General features: G+C 46.8%; 1 protein-coding gene across 8 annotated transcripts in view; it reads left to right on the top strand.

Annotated features, from left to right (window-relative positions):
• LOC128687247 (phosphatase and actin regulator 2-like) overlaps positions 1-23,141 on the top strand; it is a 1,174,904-nt gene that overhangs the window by 932,718 nt on the left and 219,045 nt on the right. For 6 of the 8 annotated variants that reach the window (XM_070098451.1, XM_070098450.1, XM_070098449.1 and 3 more), the window contains 2 exons: positions 20,542-20,784; positions 22,063-22,419. In XM_070098451.1, the coding sequence (XP_069954552.1) occupies positions 20,542-20,784; positions 22,063-22,419 (600 nt within the window). Of the gene's footprint in view, positions 1-20,541; positions 21,499-22,062; positions 22,420-23,141 lie in introns of all 8 variants that reach the window. The other 2 variants (XM_070098446.1, XM_070098447.1) reach the window with 1 other exon arrangement.

Below are 23,141 nucleotides of genomic sequence, written 5' to 3'. Positions count from 1 at the left end.
CAACTGGGACCAGGTAAACCATGTTTTAAATGAAACATGTTGGGAAGATAGCTTAAATAACATGGATCCAAACCAGTACCTTGAAAAGATCAACGTCCTGGCAGCTGAAGTATGTTCAAGGCATATTCCCCTAAGAAAGAAGAGAAGTAAACTGAAGAGAGAAAGACGCTCCCTCTACAGAAGACGACGAAGAATCACTGAGCTCCTCAAGAATGCTAGATTATATAATACACTGAAGGAAGCGCTGACCAGGGAAGTGAAAAGTATCGAACTTAAGTTAAAGGACTCATACAGGACCCAGGAGAGAAAGGAACTAAAAGGGATTAGCGAAATTGAAAGAAAGTCGAAAATTTCTTTTCATATGCCAAAAACAAGGCAAATACCACATTGTAATAATGTTGGTAGAATTACCGACAATATGTAAAGTAAAAGGACACAAGTGCAACTAATGTGACATTTTATTGTAGCAACGTTTCGCTCTCCAGGAGCTTTGTCAAGCCGTTACAAACAGTACATGGACACAGAGGGTATATACAGGCCCAGAGTGAGGTGCAGTACTAGTGGTAGTAGTGATTCTTGCACTAATTTTTTCACTGGAGGTATTGTGCACTGTGTCGAGCCTGTGACTTCTGTGTGCAGAGTTAGGACCATTCCTTATAGGTTAGGTTAGGCTTGGTTGGCTTAGCCTTGGTCACGTTAGGTTAGATTAAGTTAGGTTGAGTTAAGTTGGGTTAAGTTAGTTAAGTTAGATTAGGTTAAGTTACATTGTCATCTATAAACAGAATATAACCAATTATAAAATAACAACGTTAATAAGTGTAGTAATGAACAAATGTGTAGCTCAGTTGGTAGCGCACTCACACACACACACACACACACACACACACGCGCGCGCGCGCGCTGAGAGTCCATGGTTCGATCCCTGGTACGGGTGGAATCATTGGTCATGTTTCCTGACACCTTCTGTCACTGTTCATCTGGCAGTAAAGTAGGTACCTGGGTGTTAGTCACCTTACACCTGCTGTCCCTGTTCACTTAGCAGTAAGTAGGTATGTGAATGTTAGTCACTTTACACCTACTGTCCCTGTTCATCTAGCAGTAAGTAGGTATCTGAGTGTTAGTCACCTTACACCTGCTGACCTAGCAGTAAGTAGGTACCTGGGTATTAGTCACCTTACACCTGCTGTCCCTGTTCATCTAGCAGTAAGTAGGTATCTGAGTGTTAGTCACCTTACACCTGCTGACCTAGCAGTAAGTAGGTACCTGGGTATTAGTCACCTTACACATACTGTCCCTCTTCATCCAGCAGTAAGTAGGTATCTGAGTGTTAGTCACCTAACACCTGCTGTCCCTGTTCATTTAGCAGTAAGTAGGTATCTGAGTGTTAGTCACCTTACAACTACTGTCCCTGTTCATCTAGCAGTAAGTAGGTATCTGAGTGTTAGTCACCTTACACCTGCTGACCTAGCAGTAAGTAGGTACCTGGGTGTTAGTCACATTACACCTTCTGTCACTGATCACCTAGCAGTAAGTAGGTACCTGGGTGTTAGTCACATTACACCTTCTGTCACTGATCACCTAGCAGTAAGTAGGTACCTGGGTGTTAGTCACATTACACCTTCTGTCACTGATCACCTAGCAGTAAGTAGGTACCTGTATAACCAGTTTGTTTGGTGTTCTGGTAGCGGGGAGTAAATGATACGTCTTCGGAGGCTTCTTACTTTATTTGCAATGTCGTGGTGGGTACACAGGCTTGTGTGTTGTGCCCATGGCCCGGGAAGGCCATCCCACGAGAGGAGAGAGCTACTAGGCCTTGTGTCTTCCTGCTAGGCCGCTGTGTGAGTGAGAGAGTGTGGGACCAGCTTCCCACAGACTTGGACAGGCCCATAGGGCAGCACTTTAGTGGCACGAAATATGAACTAAGCTGGCAGACAGCATGGGCTGTCTGTGCAGACAGTACAGGCTGTCTACATACGCTTGGCCACCTGCCATATGGTCATCCCGACCATGTCTGGCGGTAAAAAAAACTCGGTCTCTCTCTCGTAGGAACAGGGCACAGAACACAAAATAAAATCATATATATATACATATGGACATGGAAAAAGAACTTCATACAGGGAGGGAAGAAAAAAACATGTGGGGTGTGCTAAACATCGTGGTCATAGGCAGTGAGCATCGAAGGGCATCACTGCACGCCTTCCTGCGTCTGGACAGATACTGCAACACAGGAGACATCGCTGCGGCTGAGCTGTGACATAACAGGGTACGGTCTCTTCTAGAACGGTGAAGCAGTCATCATAGGAGTCACTGCAGGTTTTCACTCAACCTGGGGCACGACATCCTGGTACCCTCGAGTGAGGCATCGTCAAAACTCGGCAACTGGGCAGGACTTCTGGCAAGCGACTCAGGAGGACACTTCTCGACTGGTACTGTCGCTGGGCTGTCACTGCCGGCGAGCGTGGAGCGAGTCGTGGCAGAGATGACTGGGCGAAACATCTGGGAGTTGTAACATACACTAGACTGCAGTGAGCTAGCTAGCAGTCGAAGTGACATCTTCGTGCAGGCTGCTCACTGAAGCTTGACACGAGGCTGACACAGTGCCTGCCGACAGGGCTAACTGCGGCTTGACGAGTGTCATTCTCTCGGCAGTTAGAGTTGTAGCAGAGGTTAGTCTGAGCATCCCCAGACTTGTTTCTCTACATATAACTTCACTCTGAAGGTCTGGAGGTGAAGTGAAACAAATCTCAATGGGAATCGTAGCAGGTACGATTCTGCAAAACATCATAAGCGACGAGCAGCTTTCTGTACAAGGGGGCTCGGGCTCAGAGCTGACTGATATCTGGTCACACAGGGTGACTAACACAGTGGTGCTACTCAGGTCTGGTTCAGACCACTGGACACAGGACACATGGAAACTACATACACCCACGGTACATGCGATACAACATGGCTTAAACTACCAAAAGATGCTTTTCTGTGCACAAAACTGACACTAAGCCATACGCTAACATGTGAGATCACTGACTGAGAGGAATTAATTAACACACGACATATATCTTCTCTCAATCTTCTCGACAATACTGAAATATTTACTGAAACACTCGATGTGACATCACGTGATGTCAGGCGTGATGTCGCGAGGTGATGTCAGCAGACATCTCGAGGTGACGTCAGGCAGACATCGTGATGTCATGAAGTTGGGCAGCATCGTCGGTGACGTCAATGTGATGCGGGCAGCAGACCACAGCATGTGGCCTGGGACATCTGGCTTGGTAACCCACGTGGCTTGTAGATCCACGTGACATCGCCCACACCCCATGTGGCATCGTGATCCACATGGTGTCGTGATCTACATGGCATGCTGATCCTCATGGCTTACTGATCCACATGGCTTGCTGATCCACATGGCTTGCTGATCCGCGTGGCTTGCTGATCCGCGTGGCTTGCTGATCCACGTAGCTTCAAGTGGCCTCAGGCACTCTGATACACAGCTCTGGCGACAAATTCACACGAAAAACAGCAGAGGGAGTGAGTAGTGGTGAGTGTATGGTAGTGTGTTGGTGAGGATCGTGGGTGAGTGTATGGCGAGGGATCATCTGGCCACTTCCTGCTCCTTCCACCCACAAACACAGGGAGACACACTGGATGCAGAAATCACCACAAAACTCACCTCTGGCTTGCTGAAACAGCTGTGCTGAGCTGAACAACAACAACAAACAAGTGACGCTGAACACGTGGTGACTTAAGAAACAGCGTGGGACACTGTAGCGTGGGGTCACTGGGGCGGCACTTACAATTCTCGAAGAAATTCGGCAAATTTCGGCTGGATCCTGCTTGTACCTGTGTCTGGATGCTCAAACGTGCAGACACGACATCAGGATAACTCGTTGAGAGGATGCTTCTTGTATAGGGTGATAAAGTGAAGATGGCTTCATCCCTTCCTCTCTCTGGGCAAACACAACTGCTGTGACCACCGCTGCTACCAATGTTTAATGGGTTTATTGGTGATGCTGCAAGCAGGGTGGTAAATTATAAACGTCTTCGGAGGCTTCTTACTTTATTTGCAATGTCGTGGTGGGTACACAGGCTTGTGTGTTGTGCCCATGGCCCGGGAAGGCCATCCCACGAGAGGAGAGAGCTACTAGGCCTTGTATCTTCCTGCTAGGCCGCCGTGTGAGTGAGAATGTGGGACCAGCTTCCCACAGACTTGGACAGGCCCAGAGGGCAGCACTTTAGTGGCGCAAAATATGAACTAAGCTGGCAGACAGCATGGGCTGTCTGTGCAGACAGTACAAGCTGTCTACACCTGGGTGTTAGTGGACTGTTGTGTGTAATATCCTGGGGGACGGCACTATACTGTAGGTCTGGGCTTCGAAATTAGCAGAGGTTGGAAAGCAGGTCTTAGCCTGTAAATAAGCTAACAGTTCTTGGCCTGTAAATAGGATAGCAGGTCTTGGCCTGTATATAGGATAGCTCTTAGCCTGTAAATAAGCTAGGATAACAGCTCCTAGCCTGTAAATAAGCAAAGATAACAGCTCTTAGCCTGTAAATAAAATAACAGCTCTTAGCCTGTAAATAAGCAAAGATAACAGCTCTTAGCCTATAAACAAAATAACAGCTCTTAGCCTGTAAATAAGATAACAGCTCTTAGCCTGTAAATAAGATAACAGCTCTTAGCCTGTAAATAAGATAACAGCTCTTGGCCTGTAAATAAGATAACAGCTCTTAGCCTGTAAATAAGATAACAGCTCTTAGCCTGTAAATAAAATAACAGCTCTTAGCCTATAAACAAAATAACAGCTCTTAGCCTGTAAATAAGATAACAGCTCTTGGCCTGTAAATAAGATAACAGCTCTTAGCCTGTAAATAAGATAACAGCTCTTAGCCTGTAAACAAAATAACAGCTCTTAGCCTATAAACAAAATAACAGCTCTTAGCCTGTAAATAAGATAACAGCTCTTGGCCTGTAAATAAGATAACAGCTCTTAGCCTGTAAATAAGATAACAGCTCTTAGCCTGTAAATAAAATAACAGCTCTTAGCCTGTAAATAAGCAAAGATAACAGCTCTTAGCCTGTAAATAAGATAACAGCTCCTAGCCTGTAAATAAGCAAAGATAACAGCTCTTAGCCTGTAAATAAGATAACAGCTCTTAGCCTGTAAATAAGCAAAGATAACAGCTCTTAGCCTGTAAATAAAATAACAGCTCTTAGCCTGTAAATAAGCAAAGATAACAGCTCTTAGCCTGTAAATAAGATAACAGCTCTTAGCCTGTAAATAAGATAACAGCTCTTGGCCTGTAAATAAGATAACAGCTCTTAGCCTATAAACAAAATAACAGCTCTTAGCCTGTAAATAAGATAACAGCTCTTGGCCTGTAAATAAGATAACAGCTCTTAGCCTGTAAATAAGCAAAGATAACAGCTCTTAGCCTGTAAATAAAATAACAGCTCTTAGCCTGTAAATAAGCAAAGATAACAGCTCTTAGCCTGTAAATAAGATAACAGCTCTTGGCCTGTAAATAAGATAACAGCTCTTGGCCTGTAAATAAGATAACAGCTCTTGGCCTGTAAATTCAACTTTAAAATTAAATAATATTATGTAATCAGTAAGATAAAACGTCCGATATTCACTTGAGTTGTACGTCAGTCACACGTTTGACGTTCTTACCGGATATACTGACTTATAGACGATGGAGCCGGATATAACTCAGCAAGCAGAGATGTCCAGAACTTTTCAACACCTTGTAAGTGTAGAGGGACCAAGACTTTTCAATACTCTCTGTGTAGAAGGACCAGACGAGCCTGGCTCATGGCGGGGCTCTGGGAGTAGAAAAACTCTGGAAGCTCATCCAAGGTACATCAAAGGGACTTGCCAACCAGCTCCTGTGTTAAAGGGGAACACTAACAGCCTGATTGATGAGGCTGTTAAACCAGGCCCGTCCAGAAATATTAATGAGGCTGTTAAACCATCCAGAAATATTGATGAGGCTGTTAAACCAAGCCTGTCCAGAAATATTGATGAGGCTGTTAAACCAGGCTGCTCCAGAAATGTTGATGAGGCTGTTAAACCAGGCCTGGCCAGAAATATTGATGAGGCTGTTAAACCAGGCCCGGCCATAAATATTGATGATGCTGTTAAACCAGGCCTGGCCAGAAATATTGATGAGGCTGTTAAACCAAGCCTGTCCAGAAATATTGATGAGGCTGTTAAACCAGGCCCGTCCAGAAATATTGATGAGGCTGTTAAACCAGGCCCGTCCAGAAATATTGATGAGGCTGTTAAACCAGGCCCGGCCATAAATATTGATGAAGCTGTTAAACCAGGCCCGGCCAGAAATATTGATGAGGCTGTTAAACCAGGCCCGGCCATAAATATTAATGAGGCTGTTAAGGCCATAAATATTAATGAGGCTGTTAAACCAAGCCTGTCCAGAAATATTGATGAGGCTGTTAAACCAGGCCCGGCCATAAATATTAATGAGGCTGTTAAACCAGTCCCGGCCAGAAATATTGATGAAGCTGTTAAACCAGGCCCGGCCAGAAATATTGATTAGGCTGTTAAACCAGGCCCGGCCAAAAATATTAATGAGGCTGTTAAACCAGGCCCGGCCAGAAATATTGATGAGGCTGTTAAACCAGGCCCGGCCATAAATATTGATGAGGCTGTTAACCCAGACCCGGCCAGAAATGATGAGGCTGCTAAACCAGGCCCGACCAGAAATATTGATGAGGCTGTTAAACCAGGCCCGGCCATAAATGTTGATGAGGCTGTTAAACCAGGCCTGGCCATAAATATTAATGAGGCTGTTAAACCAGGCCCGGCCATAAATATTAATGAAGCTGTTAAACCAGGCCCGGCCAGAAATATTGATTAGGCTGTTAAACCAGGCCCGGCCAGAAATATTAATGAGGCTGTTAAACCAGGCCCGGCCAGAAATATTGATGAGGCTGTTAAACCAGGCCCGGCCATAAATATTAATGAGGCTGTTAAACCAGGCCTGGCCATAAATATTAATGAAGCTGTTAAACCAGGCCCGGCCAGAAATATTGATTAGGCTGTTAAACCAGGCCCGGCCAGAAATATTGATTAGGCTGTTAAACCAGGCCCGGCCAGAAATGTTGATGAGGCTGCTAAACCAGGCCCGACCAGAAATATTGATGAGGCTGTTAAACCAGGCCCGGCCATAAATGTTGATGAGGCTGTTAAACCAGGCCCGGCCAGAAATATTGATGAGGTTATTAAACCAGGCTCGGCCAGAAATATTGATGAGGCTTTTAAACCAGGCCCGGCCAGAAATATTGATGAGGCTGTTAAACCAGGCCTGTCCAGAAATATTGATGAGGCTGTTAAACCAGGCCCGTCCAGAAATATTGATGAGGCTGTTAAACCAGGCCCGGCCAGAAATATTGATGAGACTGTTAAACCAGGCTCGGCCAGAAATATTGATGAGGCTGTTAAACCAGGCCCGTCCAGAAATATTGATGAGGCTGTTAAACCAGGCCCGACCAGAAATATTGATGAGGCTGTTAAACCAGGACCGTCCAGAAATATTGATGAGGCTGTTAAACCAGGCCCGGCCAGAAATATTGATGAGGCTTTTAAACCAGGCCCGGCCAGAAATATTGATGAGGCTGTTAAACCAGGCCCAGCCAGAAATATTGATGAGGCTTTTAAACCAGGCCCGGCCAGAAATATTGATGAGGCTGTTAAACCAGGCCCGGCCAGAAATATTGATGAAGCTGTTAAACCAGGCCCAGCCAGAAATGATGAGGCTGTTAAACCAGGCCCGGCCAGAAATATTGATGAAGCTGTTAAACCAGGCCCGGCCAGAAATGATGAGGCTGTTAAACCAGGCCCGGCCAGAAATATTAATGAAGCTGTTAAACCAGGCCCAGCCATAAATATTAATGAAGCTGTTAAACCAGGCCCGGCCAGAAATATTGATTAGGCTGTTAAACCAGGCCCGGCCAGAAATATTAATGAGGCTGTTAAACCAGGCCCGGCCAGAAATATTGATGAGGCTGTTAAACCAGGCCCGGCCATAAATATTAATGAGGCTGTTAAACCAGGCCTTGCCATAAATATTAATGAAGCTGTTAAATCAGGCCCGGCCAGAAATATTGATTAGGCTGTTAAACCAGGTCCAGCCAGAAATATTAATGAGGCTGTTAAACCAGGCCCGGCCAGAAATATTGATGAGGCTGTTAAACCAGGCCCGGCCATAAATATTGATGAGGCTGTTAACCCAGGCCCGGCCAGAAATGTTGATGAGGCTGCTAAACCAGGCCCGGCCAGAAATATTGATGAGGTTATTAAACCAGGCTCGGCCAGAAATATTGATGAGGCTGTTAAACCAGGCCTGTCCAGAAATATTGATGAGGCTGTTAAACCAGGCCTGTCCAAAAATATTGATGAGGCTGTTAAACCAGGCCCGTCCAGAAATATTGATGAGGCTGTTAAACCAGGCCCGGCCAGAAATATTGATGAGACTGTTAAACCAGGCTCGGCCAGAAATATTGATGAGGCTGTTAAACCAGGCCCGTCCAGAAATATTGATGAGGCTGTTAAACCAGGCCCGACCAGAAATATTGATGAGGCTGTTAAACCAGGACCGTCCAGAAATATTGATGAGGCTGTTAAACCAGGCCCGGCCAGAAATATTGATGAGGCTTTTAAACCAGGCCCGGCCAGAAATATTGATGAGGCTGTTAAACCAGGCCCGGCCAGAAATATTGATGAGGCTGTTAAACCAGGCCCGGCCAGAAATATTGATGAGGCTGTTAAACCAGGCCCGGCCAGAAATATTGATGAAGCTGTTAAACCAGGCCCAGCCAGAAATGATGAGGCTGTTAAACCAGGCCCGGCCAGAAATATTGATGAAGCTGTTAAACCAGGCCCGGCCAGAAATGATGAGGCTGTTAAACCAGGCCCGGCCAGAAATATTAATGAAGCTGTTAAACCAGGCCCAGCCATAAATATTAATGAAGCTGTTAAACCAGGCCCGGCCATAAATATTAATGAAGCTGTTAAACCAGGCCCGGCCATAAATATTAATGAAGCTGTTAAACCAGGCCCGGCCATAAATATTAATGAAGCTGTTAAACCAGGCCCGGCCATAAATATTAATGAAGCTGTTAAACCAGGCCCGGCCATAAATCAGGTCGCAGGATAGGACCTGTCAGGTTAGGTAAGGTTGGTCAGGAAACAGGACAAGTGTTTCCTGATGCGGGTCTTAGTCATATGATGACCCGCCGTTGCAGGTTTTGGTCATCTGACCGAGGCCTTCCACTGGCTTACCGTCACTAGACAGCTAGACCTTTGTTTATCCTCAGTTCCTGACACTTGTTATATATCCCTATATTTCTGTATGTTATGTCTACCTATCAGTCTAACCATTACCGTCCACCTGTCTGTCTATCAACATGTATCTGGTCGTCTATCTATCTTGAAGTCGACCCACAATGAAAGCAATATAGTGAGTTGCCAGTTATTGTTATAAGGGAGGTATTTGAAGGCAGCGTGTGGGCGAGATACTTGGTCATGTCTGCTTTAACCTACCTAGCTGGTGCTGTTTCACGGTGCTGCTGCTGTTGTGGCTACTGTTGTTGTGGCTACTGTTGTGGCTACTGTTGTTGTGGCAAGTGTTGTGGGCGAGATACTTGGTCATGTCTGCTTTAACCTACCTAGCTGGTGCTGTTTCACGGTGCTGCTGCTGTTGTGGCTACTGTTGTTGTGGCTACTGTTGTGGCTACTGTTGTTGTGGCAACTGTTGTGGCTACTGTTGTGGCAACTGTTGTGGCTACTGTTGTGGCAACTGTTGTGGCTACTGTTGTGGCTACTGTTGTGGCAACTGTTGTGGCTACTGTTGTGGCTACTGCTGTTGTGGCTACTGTTGTGGCTACTGTTGTTGTGGCAACTGTTGTGGCTACTGTTGTGGCTACTGCTGTTGTGGCTACTGTTGTGGCTACTGTTGTTGTGGCAAGTGTTGTTGTGGCAACTGTTGTTGTGGCTACTGTTGTGGCTACTGTTGTGGCAACTTGTTGTGGCTACTGTTGTGGCTACTGCTGTTGTGGCTACTGTTGTGGCTACTGTTGTGGCAAGTGTTGTTGTGGCAACTTGTTGTGGCTACTGCTGTTGTGGCAACTTGTTGTGGCTACTGCTGTTGTGGCAACTTGTTGTGGCTACTGCTGTTGTCGCTACTGTTGTTGTGGCAACTTGTTGTGGCTACTGCTGTTGTCGCTACTGTTGTTGTGGCAACTTGTTGTGGCTACTGCTGTTGTCGCTACTGTTGTTGTGGCAACTTGTTGTGGCTACTGCTGTTGTCGCTACTGTTGTTGTGGCAACTTGTTGTGGCTACTGCTGTTGTCGCTACTGTTGTTGTGGCAACTTGTTGTGGCTACTGCTGTTGTCGCTACTGTTGTTGTGGCAACTTGTTGTGGCTACTGCTGTTGTCGCTACTGTTGTGGCAACTTGTTGTGGCTACTGCTGTTGTCGCTACTGTTGTTGTGGCAACTTGTTGTGGCTACTGCTGTTGTCGCTACTGTTGTTGTGGCAACTTGTTGTGGCTACTGCTGTTGTCGCTAGTGTTGTGGCAACTTGTTGTGGCTACTGCTGTTGTCGCTACTGTTGTTGTGGCAACTTGTTGTGGCTACTGCTGTTGTCGCTACTGTTGTTGTGGCAACTTGTTGTGGCTACTGCTGTTGTCGCTACTATTGTGGCTACTATTGTGGCTACTGCTGTTGTCGCTACTGTTGTTGTGGCAACTTGTTGTGGCTACTGCTGTTGTCGCTACTGTTGTTGTGGCAACTTGTTGTGGCTACTGTTGTGGCTACTATTGTGGCTACTATTGTGGCTACTGCTGTTGTCGCTACTGTTGTGGCTACTGCTGTTGTTGCTACTGTTGTGGCTACTGCTGTTGTCGCTACTGTTGTTGTGGCAACTTGTTGTGGCTACTGTTGTGGCTACTATTGTGGCTACTGTTGTCGCTACTGTTGTGGCTACTGCTGTTGTCGCTACTGTTGTGGCTACTGCTGTTGTCGCTACTGTTGTGGCTACTGCTGTTGTCGCTACTGTTGTGGCTACTGTTGTTGTCGCTACTGTTGTTGTGGCAACTTGTTGTGGCTACTGTTTTGGCTACTATTGTGGCTACTGTTGTCGCTACTGTTGTGGCTACTGCTGTTGTCGCTACTGTTGTGGCTACTGCTGTTGTCGCTACTGTTGTGGCTACTGTTGTTGTCGCTACTGTTGTGGCTACCGCTGTTATCGCTACTGTTGTGGCTACTGCTGTTGTCGCTACTGTTGTGGCTACTGTTGTTGTCGCTACTGTTATGGCTACTGCTGTTGTCGCTACTGTTGTGGCTACTGCTGTTGTCGCTACTGTTGTGGCTACTGTTGTTGTCGCTACTGTTGTCGCTACTGTTGTGGCTACTGCTGTTGTCGCTACTGTTGTGGCTACTGCTGTTGTCGTTACTGTTGTGGCTACTGTTGTGGCTACTGCTGTTGTCGCTACTGTTGTGGCTGCCACCGCTGTGGCCATTGCCACCGCTGTGCCGCCACCTGCTGCCGCCTACCGCCTGGCCGCTGCCACTGCCTGGCACTGCCACCGCTGCCACTGCTGTAGCTGCACCACCGCTTGTGGCTGCTGCCACCGCCTGCCCGCTGCTACCGCTGTGCCCTGCTGCCACCGCGTGGCTGCTGCCACCGCTGTACGGCAACCACCGCTGTAGGCCTGCCGTACTCCGCGTGGCCTACCGCCGCTACCGCGTGGCTGCTGCTACCGCTGCGCCTACCGCCTGTGGCTGCTGCCACTGCTGTGGCCTACCACCGCTACCGCTGTGGCGCCGGCCACTGCTGCCGGCTGCTTCTCCGCAGCCGCTGTCCGGCTAGCTGTCTACCGCTACCTGCTGTGCCCACTGCTACCGCTGGCTGGCTACCGCCATGGCCGCTGGTGGACCGCTTTGACTGCCTGCACCGCGGCTGCTGCCTACGCGTGGCCTACCGCTGGCCACTGCATGGCCACTGCACCACTGTGCCCGCCTGCCTACCGTGGCTGGCTGCCTACTGCTGTGGCTACCGCTGCACCGCATGCACCGCCTGCCACTGCCATGGCCACTGCCACCACGTGCCTGCTGCTACTGCTGTGGCTGCTGCTACTGCTGTGGCTACCGCTGCTACTGCTGTGGCTGCTGCTACTGCTGTGGCTGCTGCTACTGCTGTGGCTGCTGCTACTGCTGTGGCTGCTGCTACTGCTGTGGCTACCGCTGCTACTGCTGTGGCTGCTGCTACTGCTGTGCCTGCTGCTACTGCTGTGGCTACCGCTATGGCTGCTGGTACTGCTTTGACTGCTGCTACTGCTGTGGCTGCTGCTACTGCTGTGGCTACCGCTGCTACTGCTATGGCTACTGCTACTACTGTGCCTGCTGCTACTGCTGTTATGGTGGGTGTTGCTGCTGCTCACGATACCGCTGTTGCTGTTGCTGCTGTAGCTGCTGCTGATCCTGTTGGCTGCTGCTTCTCCTGGGGCTTCCGCTGCTACTGCTATGGCTTCTGCTACCTCTGTGCCTGCTGCTACTGCTGTGGCTGCTGCTACTGCTGTGGCTACCGCTGCTACTGCTATGGCTACTGCTACTACTGTGCCTGCTGCTACTGCTGTGGCTGCTGCTACTGCTGTGGCTACCGCTGCTACTGCTATGGCTACTGCTACTACTGTGCCTGCTGCTACTGCTGTGGCTGCTGCTACTGCTGTGGCTACCGCTGCTACTGCTATGGCTACTGCTACTGCTGTGCCTGCTGCTACTGCTGTGGCTGCTGCTACTGCTGTGGCTACCGCTGCTACTGCTATGGCTGCTAATGCTGCGGGTACTGCTGCATCTGTGGCTGCTGCTGCTGCTGTTATGGTGGGTGTTGCTGCTGCTCACGATACCGCTGTTGCTGTTGCTGCTGTAGCTGCTGCTGATCCTGTCAAGACAGGCGAGATGTAACACCTATACCTTAACGTTTGTTAACTCTAACACCATGTTCATTAATTGTAACACCATCATGTTCGTTATAACACCATCATGTTCTTTATAACACTATTATGTTCCTTATACCACCATCATGTTCGTTATAACACTATTCGTTATAACACCATCGTACCTCTTCTTAAAGCTATGTAAGGATCCTGCCTCAACTACATCACTCTGCAGATGGTTCCACTTCCTGACAACTCTAGTGCTAAAGAAATACTTCCTAACATCCCCATGACTCATCTGAATTTTCTACTTCCAGTTGTGTTCCCTTGTGTGTGTGTGTGTGTGTGTTTGTGTGTGTGTGTGTGTGTGTGTGTGTGTGTGTGTGTGTGTGTGTGTGTGTGTGTGTGTGTGTGTGTGTGTGTGTGTGTGTGTACTCACCTAGTTGTACTCACCTAGTTGAGGTTGCGGGGGTCGAGTCCGAGCTCCTGGCCCCGCCTCTTCACTGATCGCTACTAGGTCACTCTCCCCGAGCCGTGAGCTTTATCATACCTCTGCTTAAAGCTATGTATGGATCCTGCCTCCACTACATCGCTTCCCAAACTATTCCACTTACTGACTACTCTGTGGCTGAAGAAATACTTCCTAACATCCCTGTGATTCATCTGTGTCTTCAGCTTCCAACTGTGTCCCCTTGTTACTGTGTCCAATCTCTGGAACATCCTGTCTTTGTCCACCTTGTCAATTCCCCTCAGTATTTTGTATGTCGTTACCATGTCCCCCCTATCTCTCCTGTCCTCCAGTGTCGTCAGGTTGATTTCCCTTAACCTCTCCTCGTAGGACATACCTCTTAGCTCTGGGACTAGTCTTGTTGCAAACCTTTGCACTTTCTCTAGTTTCTTTACGTGCTTGGCTAGGTGTGGGTTCCAAACTGGTGCCGCATACTCCAATATGGGCCTAACGTATACGGTGTACAGGGTCCTGAACGATTCCTTATTAAGATGTCGGAATGCTGTTCTGAGGTTTGCTAGGCGCCCATATGCTGCAGCAGTTATTTGGTTGATGTGCGCTTCAGGAGATGTGCCTGGTGTTATACTCACCCCAAGATCTTTTTCCTTGAGTGAGGTTTGTAGTCTCTGACCCCCTAGACTGTACTCCGTCTGCGGCCTTCTTTGCCCTTCCCCAATCTTCATGACTTTGCACTTGGTGGGATTGAACTCCAGGAGCCAATTGCTGGACCAGGTCTGCAGCCTGTCCAGATCCCTTTGTAGTTCTGCCTGGTCTTCGATCGAGTGTATTCTTCTCATCAACTTCACGTCATCTGCAAACAGGGACACCTCAGAGTCTATTCCTTCCGTCATGTCGTTCACAAATACCAGAAACAGCACTGGTCCTAGGACTGACCCCTGCGGGACCCCGCTGGTCACAGGTGCCCACTCTGACACCTCGCCACGTACCATGACTCGCTGCTGTCTTCCTGACAAGTATTCCCTGATCCATTGTAGTGCCTTCCCTGTTATCCCTGCTTGGTCCTCCAGTTTTTGCACCAATCTCTTGTGTGGAACTGTGTCAAACGCCTTCTTGCAGTCCAAGAAAATGCAATCCACCCACCCCTCTCTCTCTTGTCTTACTGCTGTCACCATGTCATAGAACTCCAGTAGGTTTGTGACACAGGATTTCCCGTCCCTGAAACCATGCTGGCTGCTGTTGATGAGATCATTCCTTTCTAGGTGTTCCACCACTCTTCTCCTGATAATCTTCTCCATGATTTTGCATACTATACATGTCAGTGACACTGGTCTGTAGTTTAATGCTTCATGTCTGTCTCCTTTTTTAAAGATTGGGACTACATTTGCTGTCTTCCATGCCTCAGGCAATCTCCCTGTTTCGATAGATGTATTGAATATTGTTGTTAGGGGTACACATAGTGCCTCTGCTCCCTCTCTCAATACCCATGGGGAGATGTTATCTGGCCCCATTGCCTTTGAGGTATCTAGCTCACTCAGAAGCCTCTTCACTTCTTCCTCGGTTGTGTGCACTGTGTCCAGCACTTGGTGGTGTGCCCCACCTCTCCGTCTTTCTGGAGTCCCTTCTGTCTCCTCTGTGAACACTTCTTTGAATCTCTTGTTGAGTTCTTCACATACTTCACGGTCATTTCCTGTTGTCTCTCCTCCTTCCTTCCTTAGCCTGATTACCTGGTCCTTGACTGTTGTTTTCCTCCTGATGTGGCTGTACAACAGTTTCGGGTCAGATTTGGCTTTCGCTGCTATGTCATTTTCATATTGTCTTTGGGCCTCCCTTCTTATCTGTGCATATTCGTTTCTGGCTCTACGACTGTTCTCCTTATTCTCCTGGGTCCTTTGCCTTCTATATTTCTTCCATTCCCTAGCACACTTGGTTTTTGCCTCCCTGCACCTTTGGGTAAACCATGGGCTCATCCTGGCTTTTTCATTACTCCTGTTACCCTTGGGTACAAACCTCTCCTCAGCCTCCTTGCATTTTGTTGCTACATATTCCATCATCTCATTAACTGGCTTCCCTGCCAGTTCTCTGTCCCACTGAACCCCGTTCAGGTAGTTCCTCATTCCTGTGTAGTCCCCTTTCTTGTAGTTTGGCTTCATTCGTCCTGGCCTTCCTGCTTCTCCCTCCACTTGTAGCTCTACTGTGTATTCGAAGCTTAAAACCACATGGTGTGTGTGTGTGTGTGTGTGGATGGGTAGGAGTATTGTGGCAACATGTTCCACTTATTGTTGGCGTTGTTAAGGACCCGTAAAGCTTACGCCTTATTGAACCCTACTTACCGGGAGTCCCGGAAAAATATGTTGCCCGTATCTGGGCTGGAACTATAAAGAAAAGTTCCAGCGGGAAGAGACAGGACCGCTACGTTCTCATTTAGGTCAGGTAGACCACCGTGCTTCAGTTCCACCGACAAACACGCATAGACCAATCCACTCCTTCACCAGAGTCATCAACAACAGGACTTCCACTGGCCTACAAGGTGATGTATGGCTGCCAGACCGATTGTCCACGAACCTCTTAACCTGCATGTATCCTGACGAGGGGGGAAAAAGGACTAATTGCTCAGCAGCGGGCAGTGTGTAATTAGGAGGAACGTCCCAGGAAAAAGACTTCGCCACTGGTGATATTCAAGGAAGTGGATTAAGAGTGAAACGTCCTTTCGCTCCACCGAAGCCAGCGTTGAAGCCCTGTGTGAAAGGAAGATGGTGGTCTTCTTGCTGGCTTCAGGGCGCATTGGGGTCATATAATACGCACGGTTATTAGCCTTCAAGAGAGAGCTGGACAGATACCTAAAGTCGGTGCCGGATCAGCCGGGCTGCGGTTCGTACATTGGACTACGTGCGGCCAGCAGTAACAGCCTGGTTGATCAGTCCCTGATCCACCTGGAGGCCTGGTCAAGGACTGGGCCTTGGGGGCATCGAGGTTTCTTTTCCGGACGCTGGAAGGTAGAGCTTGATACAACGTACACTGTCAGTGGCCCTATAAACCCCAAACAACAACAACAACAAGGAGGAGGATGGTGGTGACGGTGTTGTGCTACAGTGTATCTCCACGGGTCATGGCAGACCTACAACAACCTCCCACCGTCAGTATCAGGTCCGGGACCTGGTGGTCACGGGTCAGGGCAGGCCTACAACAACCTCCCACCGTCAGTATCAGGTCCGGGACCTGGTGGTCACGGGTCAGGGCAGACTTACAACAACATCCCAACATCAGTATCAGGTCCAGGACCTGGTGGTCACTCTCACAGCAAGTCTGCTTTGCCATCCCTGAATTACTCGAGTATCTATGTACAAGTAAGGTTGTCTGCTGTCCTTATTTTGTGTACAAGTGTCTGCTGTCCTTACTCTTGTGTACAAGTGTCTGCTGTCCTTACTCTTGTGTACAAGTGTCTGCTGTCCTTACTGTTGTGTACAAGTGTCTGCTGTCCTTACTGTTGTGTACAAGTGTCTGCTGTCCTTACTCTTGTGTACAAGTGTCTGCTGTCCTTACTCTTGTGTACAAGTGTCTGCTGTCCTTACTCTTGTGTACAAGTGTCTGCTGTCCTTACTCTTGTGTACAAGTGTCTGCTGTCCTTATTTTGTGTACAAGTGTCTGCTGTCCTTACTGTTGTGTACAAGTGTCTGCTGTCCTTATTTTTGTGTGCAAGTGTCTGCTGTCCTTACCCTTGTGTACAAGTGTCTGCTGTCCTTACTGTTGTGTACAAGTGTCTGCTGTCCTTATTTTTGTGTGCAAGTGCCTGCTGTCCTTATTTTTGTGTACAGGTGTCTGCTATCCTTACTGTTGTGTACAATTGTCTGCTGTTCTTACTGTTGTGTACAAGTGTCTGCTGTCCTTACTGTTGTGTACAAGTGTCTGCTGTCCTTACTGTTGTGTACAAGTCTCTGCTGTCCTCACTGTTGTGTACAGGTGTCTGCTGTCCTTACTGTTGTGTACAAGTGTCTGCTGTCCTCACTGTTGTGTACAGGTGTCTGCTGTCCTTACTGTTGTGTACAGGTGTCTGCTGTCCTTACTGTTGTGTACAAGTGTCTGCTGTCCTCACTGTTGTGTACAGGTGTCTGCTGTCCTTACTGTTTTGTACAAGTGTCTGCTTCCTTACTGTTGTGTACAAGTCTCTGCTGTCCTTACTGTTGTGTACAAGTGTCTGCTGTCCTTACTGTTGTGTACAAGTGTCTGCTGTCCTCACTGTTGTGTACAGGTGTCTGCTGTCCTTACTGTTGTGTACAGGTGTCTGCTGTCCTTACTGTTGTCTACAAGTGTCTGCTGTCCTTACTGTTGTGTACAGGTGTCTGCTGTCCTTACTGTTGTGTACAAGTGTCTGCTGTCCTTACTGTTGTGTACAAGTGTCTGCTGTCCTTACTGTTGTGTACAAGTGTCTGCTGTCCTTACTGTTGTGTACAAGTGTCTACTGTCCTTACTGTTGTGTACAAGTGTCTGTTGTCCTTACTGTTGTGTACAAGTGTCTACTGTCATTACTGTTGTGTACAAGTGTCTGCTGTCCTTACTGTTGTGTACAAGTGTCCTTACTGTTGTGTACAAGTGTCTGCTGTCCTTACTGTTGTGTACAGGTGTCTGCTGTCCTTACTGTTGTGTACAAGTGTCTGCTGTCCTTACTGTTGTGTACAAGTGTCTGCTGTCCTTACTGTTGTGTACAAGTGTCTACTGTCCTTACTGTTGTTTACAAGTGTCTGCTGTCCTTACTGTTGTGTACAAGTGTCTGCTGTCCTTACTGTTGTGTACAAGTGTCTGCTGTTCACATTTATTATGATAAACTTGATAAACCATAGGTGATGTTAGTCTAGGGGAGTTTTAGGGAGAATTATTCTCCAGTTATATCATAATAAGGTTATAAGGAGATCAAAAACTTTGTAAAATGCATCTTTAATATAAAGTGGATATCGTTATAAACTTAAGGTATTTAGTTGTACCTTTTTCTTAATTATATATAAACAGACTTTATACACCACTTACAAATTAAGAAGACCTTCATTCTTAGCTGAATGGACCTTTAATATTCAGTTGAACAAAAAGTTACATCATCCTCTATTTTCTAAGGAGATTAGGCTGTTGACTTAGAAAACTTGAAGTCTCTACACACGAGAACTTCTATATAATAAAAATTCCACAATTTCTGGTGACTTTAGTGAATAAAGCTCTAGACCAAATGCTTCACCGTTTAGGTTAAAAGGAGTAAGCCGTGAAGACCTTCTCTATACTGAGAAAGGTGCTGTACTGCCTGCCCTACTTCACTCACCTCTGACGTAAGCTCGTGTCAGGCGAGTAGTAACCAGAGGTGAGGTCATTAATGGTTGTTATCATTTGTAAATGATGCATCAGCGAGAAATACATATATATACATAAAATGGAAAATGAGAAAGATAAAAATGAATATATAATATTATAAAGCTGATTTTTGTCGTTTTAGATAATAACAATGATAATCGCAATGTAATATTAGATGGATGAACAAAATTGCAAGACATATTTAGAGATATCGCATGTCAGCGTAACACATTCTTGTGTACAAGTGTCTGCTGTATCCTACTCATATGTATAAGAAAGTTGTATTCATCTCTCTGTATTCACCTATTTGTGGTTTGAAGGGGCCGAGTCACAGCACCTAGCCCCACCTCTTTTCTGGTCGCTACTAGGTCTTCTCTCTCCCTGCTCCATGAGCTTTATTATACCTCATCTTAAAACTATGTATGATTCCTGGCAACTCTGTGATTGAAGAAATACTTCTTAGCATCCCTCTGACTCATCTGAGTCTTCAACTTAAAATTGTGACCCCTTGTTTCTGTGTCCCATGTCTGGAACATCCTGTGTGTGTGTGTGTGTGTGTGTGTGTGTGGGTGTGGGTGTGGGTGTGGGTGTGGGTGTGGGTGTGTGTTAGAGAGAGAGAGAGAGAGAGAGAGAGAGAGAGAGAGAGAGAGAGAGAGTGAGTGAGTGAGTGAGGGAGTAATCAAGCAAGTTTGGCTCGTCACTTAAACACCTACTTATAAGCAACACTTCAAACTGTGTGTGTAAAAAAAATCTGGGAACTGCGGAAAGTGAAGAAAAGTGCAGTATAATTTTTTTTCGTATACTAGCTCTGTTTTAAAGAACTTCTAAATAGTGCGATTTTTTTGTAAATGGAATTGAAAAAGTACACTCAAAATTGAATAATGCATGAAAAGGCCTTCATAGTATGGGCCTATTCAATTTTGGATGCCCTTTTCAATTGCATTTGCAAAACATTGCACTAAATACAATAGCTTTATAAAAGAGAGGAGTGTGTTATGTAGTGTGTTAATCATGTAAGTCAGTGAGAGGCAAAACATACACACCCAGTTCATTTATGGTGTCATGTGTAAAAATTACATCATTTTGGCAAAATTTAGCTATCTATAAACCTGTCATTACAGTAGCTAACATAAGGAATAATTTCTGAAAGGAATATTTGGAAAGTAATCCAGCTTTTGGCCATTATTTTTCGTAATGGGTAACTTGTTAAACATCTAGCTTCTGCATCTGTTCGTAATGATGGTGAGGGGGTGAAAAAATGAGGAATGCAACTCTTTTTGTAATTTGGGAACTTCCTGTAGCCTAGAATATATTATTGATGGACTGTAAATTAGTAATTTTACAAGTATATATTTTCATCTGCTGTCCTCTGTTATTTTTAAAATTATATGGGAAAAACTCTGATCTATATTTATATTTTGTGTTAGCTAACATTTAACCTAGATTGTTTTGGTTTTAAGAATTTGATGTGTATCTTGTATGTGTATATTATCAGTATGGAACAGTTTTAATGATAATTAATAGGAAATTACATTTATCATTGTGGTATTTAGTTTCTTTTATTGTGATACATGAGCAAACATTAGGATATTTTCATTAGAAAATGTTTTGGGACCTTGTACAGAAGTAGCCAAGGTCCCAAGACCAAAAGGTATGTATTTAATATGTCCTAGTGTTTGCTCATGTGTTTTTTAAACTGATTTGTTGGTATCAGTTACCTAGATTTACATCATTTACTGTCCTGAAAGATGTGGTTTATTATATATGTGTATTTTTGTTTGTTTCAGAGCCTGGGAAGGAGAAAAGTGAGGGTGTGAACGGTAGTGTGGGTAGTGGTGACGGGTGTCCTGAGCAACACCCAGCCTTCAACCCCCTAGCCTCCAGTGTTCCCACTAGCACCACAACACTAGCCCCTCTCACTAGCCAGCCGCTCACCCCTCCTGAGTCCCAGCCACCTGACTATCACGGTCACCATCACATCATCTCGTCGGAGCGGCCGGAGCGGCCCACCTCACTCATGGCACCGGGTGGTAAGTGGCAGATACGGGGCCAACATGGTCCTGCCTCCCCTGACTCGACTGACGCCGTCTTTGTGACTGCTACTAACACCACCTGTGCTGCCACCACCACCACCACTACCACCATGTGTGGGGGCCGCCATGCCCGCTGGCTCCTGTGTGTGCCCTCCAGCTCTATGCCTGGGGACCAGTACCAGCCCTCCAATGCTCCCCTCCCTCAACAGTCCCGACCTGTAAGCTCCCCCAGTTCGCAACAGCCTCCCTCGCTCAGCTCTGTGGTTGCTCCCTCCTCGGTCACTACTACTACTCGTTCCCTTCAGTCACCCTCATCACACTGCAACCTAGCGGGTTGCTTCTTGCGGCCGGCCCTTCATCCTGCAACCTCTACCCCGGTGCAGCAGCCATCACCCTATGCTCCCCCGAGTCCTCATCCTCCCCCTGGACTTCCCTCACCCCAGTCATACTCCTCCACTCAATCTCAACCTCAGACCTGTGGGGGGCTGACCGTGACCTACGCTCCCACCCCGTTTGTGCAGGCTAGTCAGCTGACCACTTCATCGGGTCATGTTGCTCCCACACACACTGGTGGTGCCAGTGTCTTCCCCTCAGCTTACCTCCCCACCAACACCACCACCACGTACTCTTTCCCCTCTGTGTATGCGGCGAGCAGCGCAGGCGGCAGTGCGGCGGCCGTGCGGCCCACCTTCTCGCGGACTTCCCTGTCTGGTGAGTCCTCGACCCCAGAAACACCAGCAACATGAGCATGACTGCCGCCAGCATGACACCAAAGCCAGCATGACCTTCCAGCATGGGAACCTGCACTCCCTCTCTCCTCACCATCGTGCAGCTTTACCCTATTCCTTTGCCTTTTCCACTTTTTTTTCCTCCCCCCACCACCATACACATTGGTTCACATGTAAAACTTTTGGCGACATAGTTTACCGGTCCAGATACAACAATAGTGTTTTTTGGGAATGTCAGTGTTCACATCCACGTATTGTAGAAATCACCACTTGAGAAATTTTTTCAACAAAATATTTAAGTCTTTGCTTAGATGTGTTTCAGTTTAAACCACTCCTGTCCCTCAAGTAGCCCCATAAGTCACATTCATAAAGCCTACTACTACTACTACTACTACTACTACTATTTAGTGCCTGTGTGTGTATTACTCCAGCTAGATGCATATCTTTAGTGACTTGACCTACGTTTGGAGCACTTCAAGGCATTAATGTGATTCATCTTCAGAATGGTGTATAATTTTTCCCTCCTCACACTCCTATTACGTTTCAGTTTCTGATGGTGGTATGGGTGGCGTACAAGTGTTGCCTAGTGAAATACCTAGTGGTCTACACCCGGTGCATCAACGAGATACCCACACTTACTACGGTGGGGGACAGAGCTCTGCCGATGAGTATAACCCCAATGACCCCCATTATATGGGACACCACCATGTTGCTCACCTCCCGGAGCCTCCAATACCTGTATCAGAGATTGGGCCCATTCCTCCACCTCCAATGTTTTCCTCTCCATCACCTGTGGTCCACCCCAGGAGTCACCCGCCCCCGCCATATCATCCCCCGACCTCGGTGGCAGGAGCAGGAGTGCAAAATGCAGTGGGCCACAATCTTTCCAACTCTGAATATGGTGGTAAGTTTTATACTCAGTTTTTAATGATATTGTCCTTTTTTTTCATACTTTCTTACTTTATAATGGTTTTGGATGGACTGAAGCAGTGGTTTCCAGAGTGTATGAACACAGTCTTTATGACATTCTCATTTTTTCAAACTTCTCCCATCTTACAATGGTCCTGGACTGAAACAGTGGTTTTCATTTTCATTATGTGGAATAGAACAGTAATGAACTTTTTCAGCCGTGATATTGTGGCTTATTCTATTTAGGCAGTATTTTTATGTCTAAATGTTAGAACACTGTACGTATTAAGATTATTTTTTTTAATATACCATAGGATTTTTCACTGTTATTTTGAAGAAGTTTGTACCAAGGTGAGGCTTGTTGTCTGCTTGTACTAGCCTAATTATGTTCACAGGGGTCGATTAATGTGGTTACATAAGTTACGAGGGACAGTCAGTGTATCGAAGAGCATATTTTAAATTCTATGCACAAATTTGCTTCTGATAAGTATAATAAACCAATCTGACTCAAGAAATCGTAATGACACGATTGCAAACAAACCATACCCCCGGCCGGGATTGAACCCACGGTCATAGAGTCTCAAAACTCCAGCCCGTCGCGTTAGCCACTAGACCAGCTAGCCACAATAAGATTCATCCAACTAGGTATATTTCTACACCATAGGAAGGTTAGCACAGGCACCTCTGTGACCACAAATGCATTTGTGGTCACAGTGG

Source organism: Cherax quadricarinatus, chromosome 62 (genome assembly GCF_038502225.1).
Source record: "Cherax quadricarinatus isolate ZL_2023a chromosome 62, ASM3850222v1, whole genome shotgun sequence".
Classification (NCBI taxonomy): Eukaryota; Metazoa; Arthropoda; class Malacostraca; order Decapoda; family Parastacidae; genus Cherax; species Cherax quadricarinatus.
The sequence above is the reverse complement of the archived record's forward strand: the minus strand, read 5'-3'. Positions and strand labels throughout refer to the sequence as shown.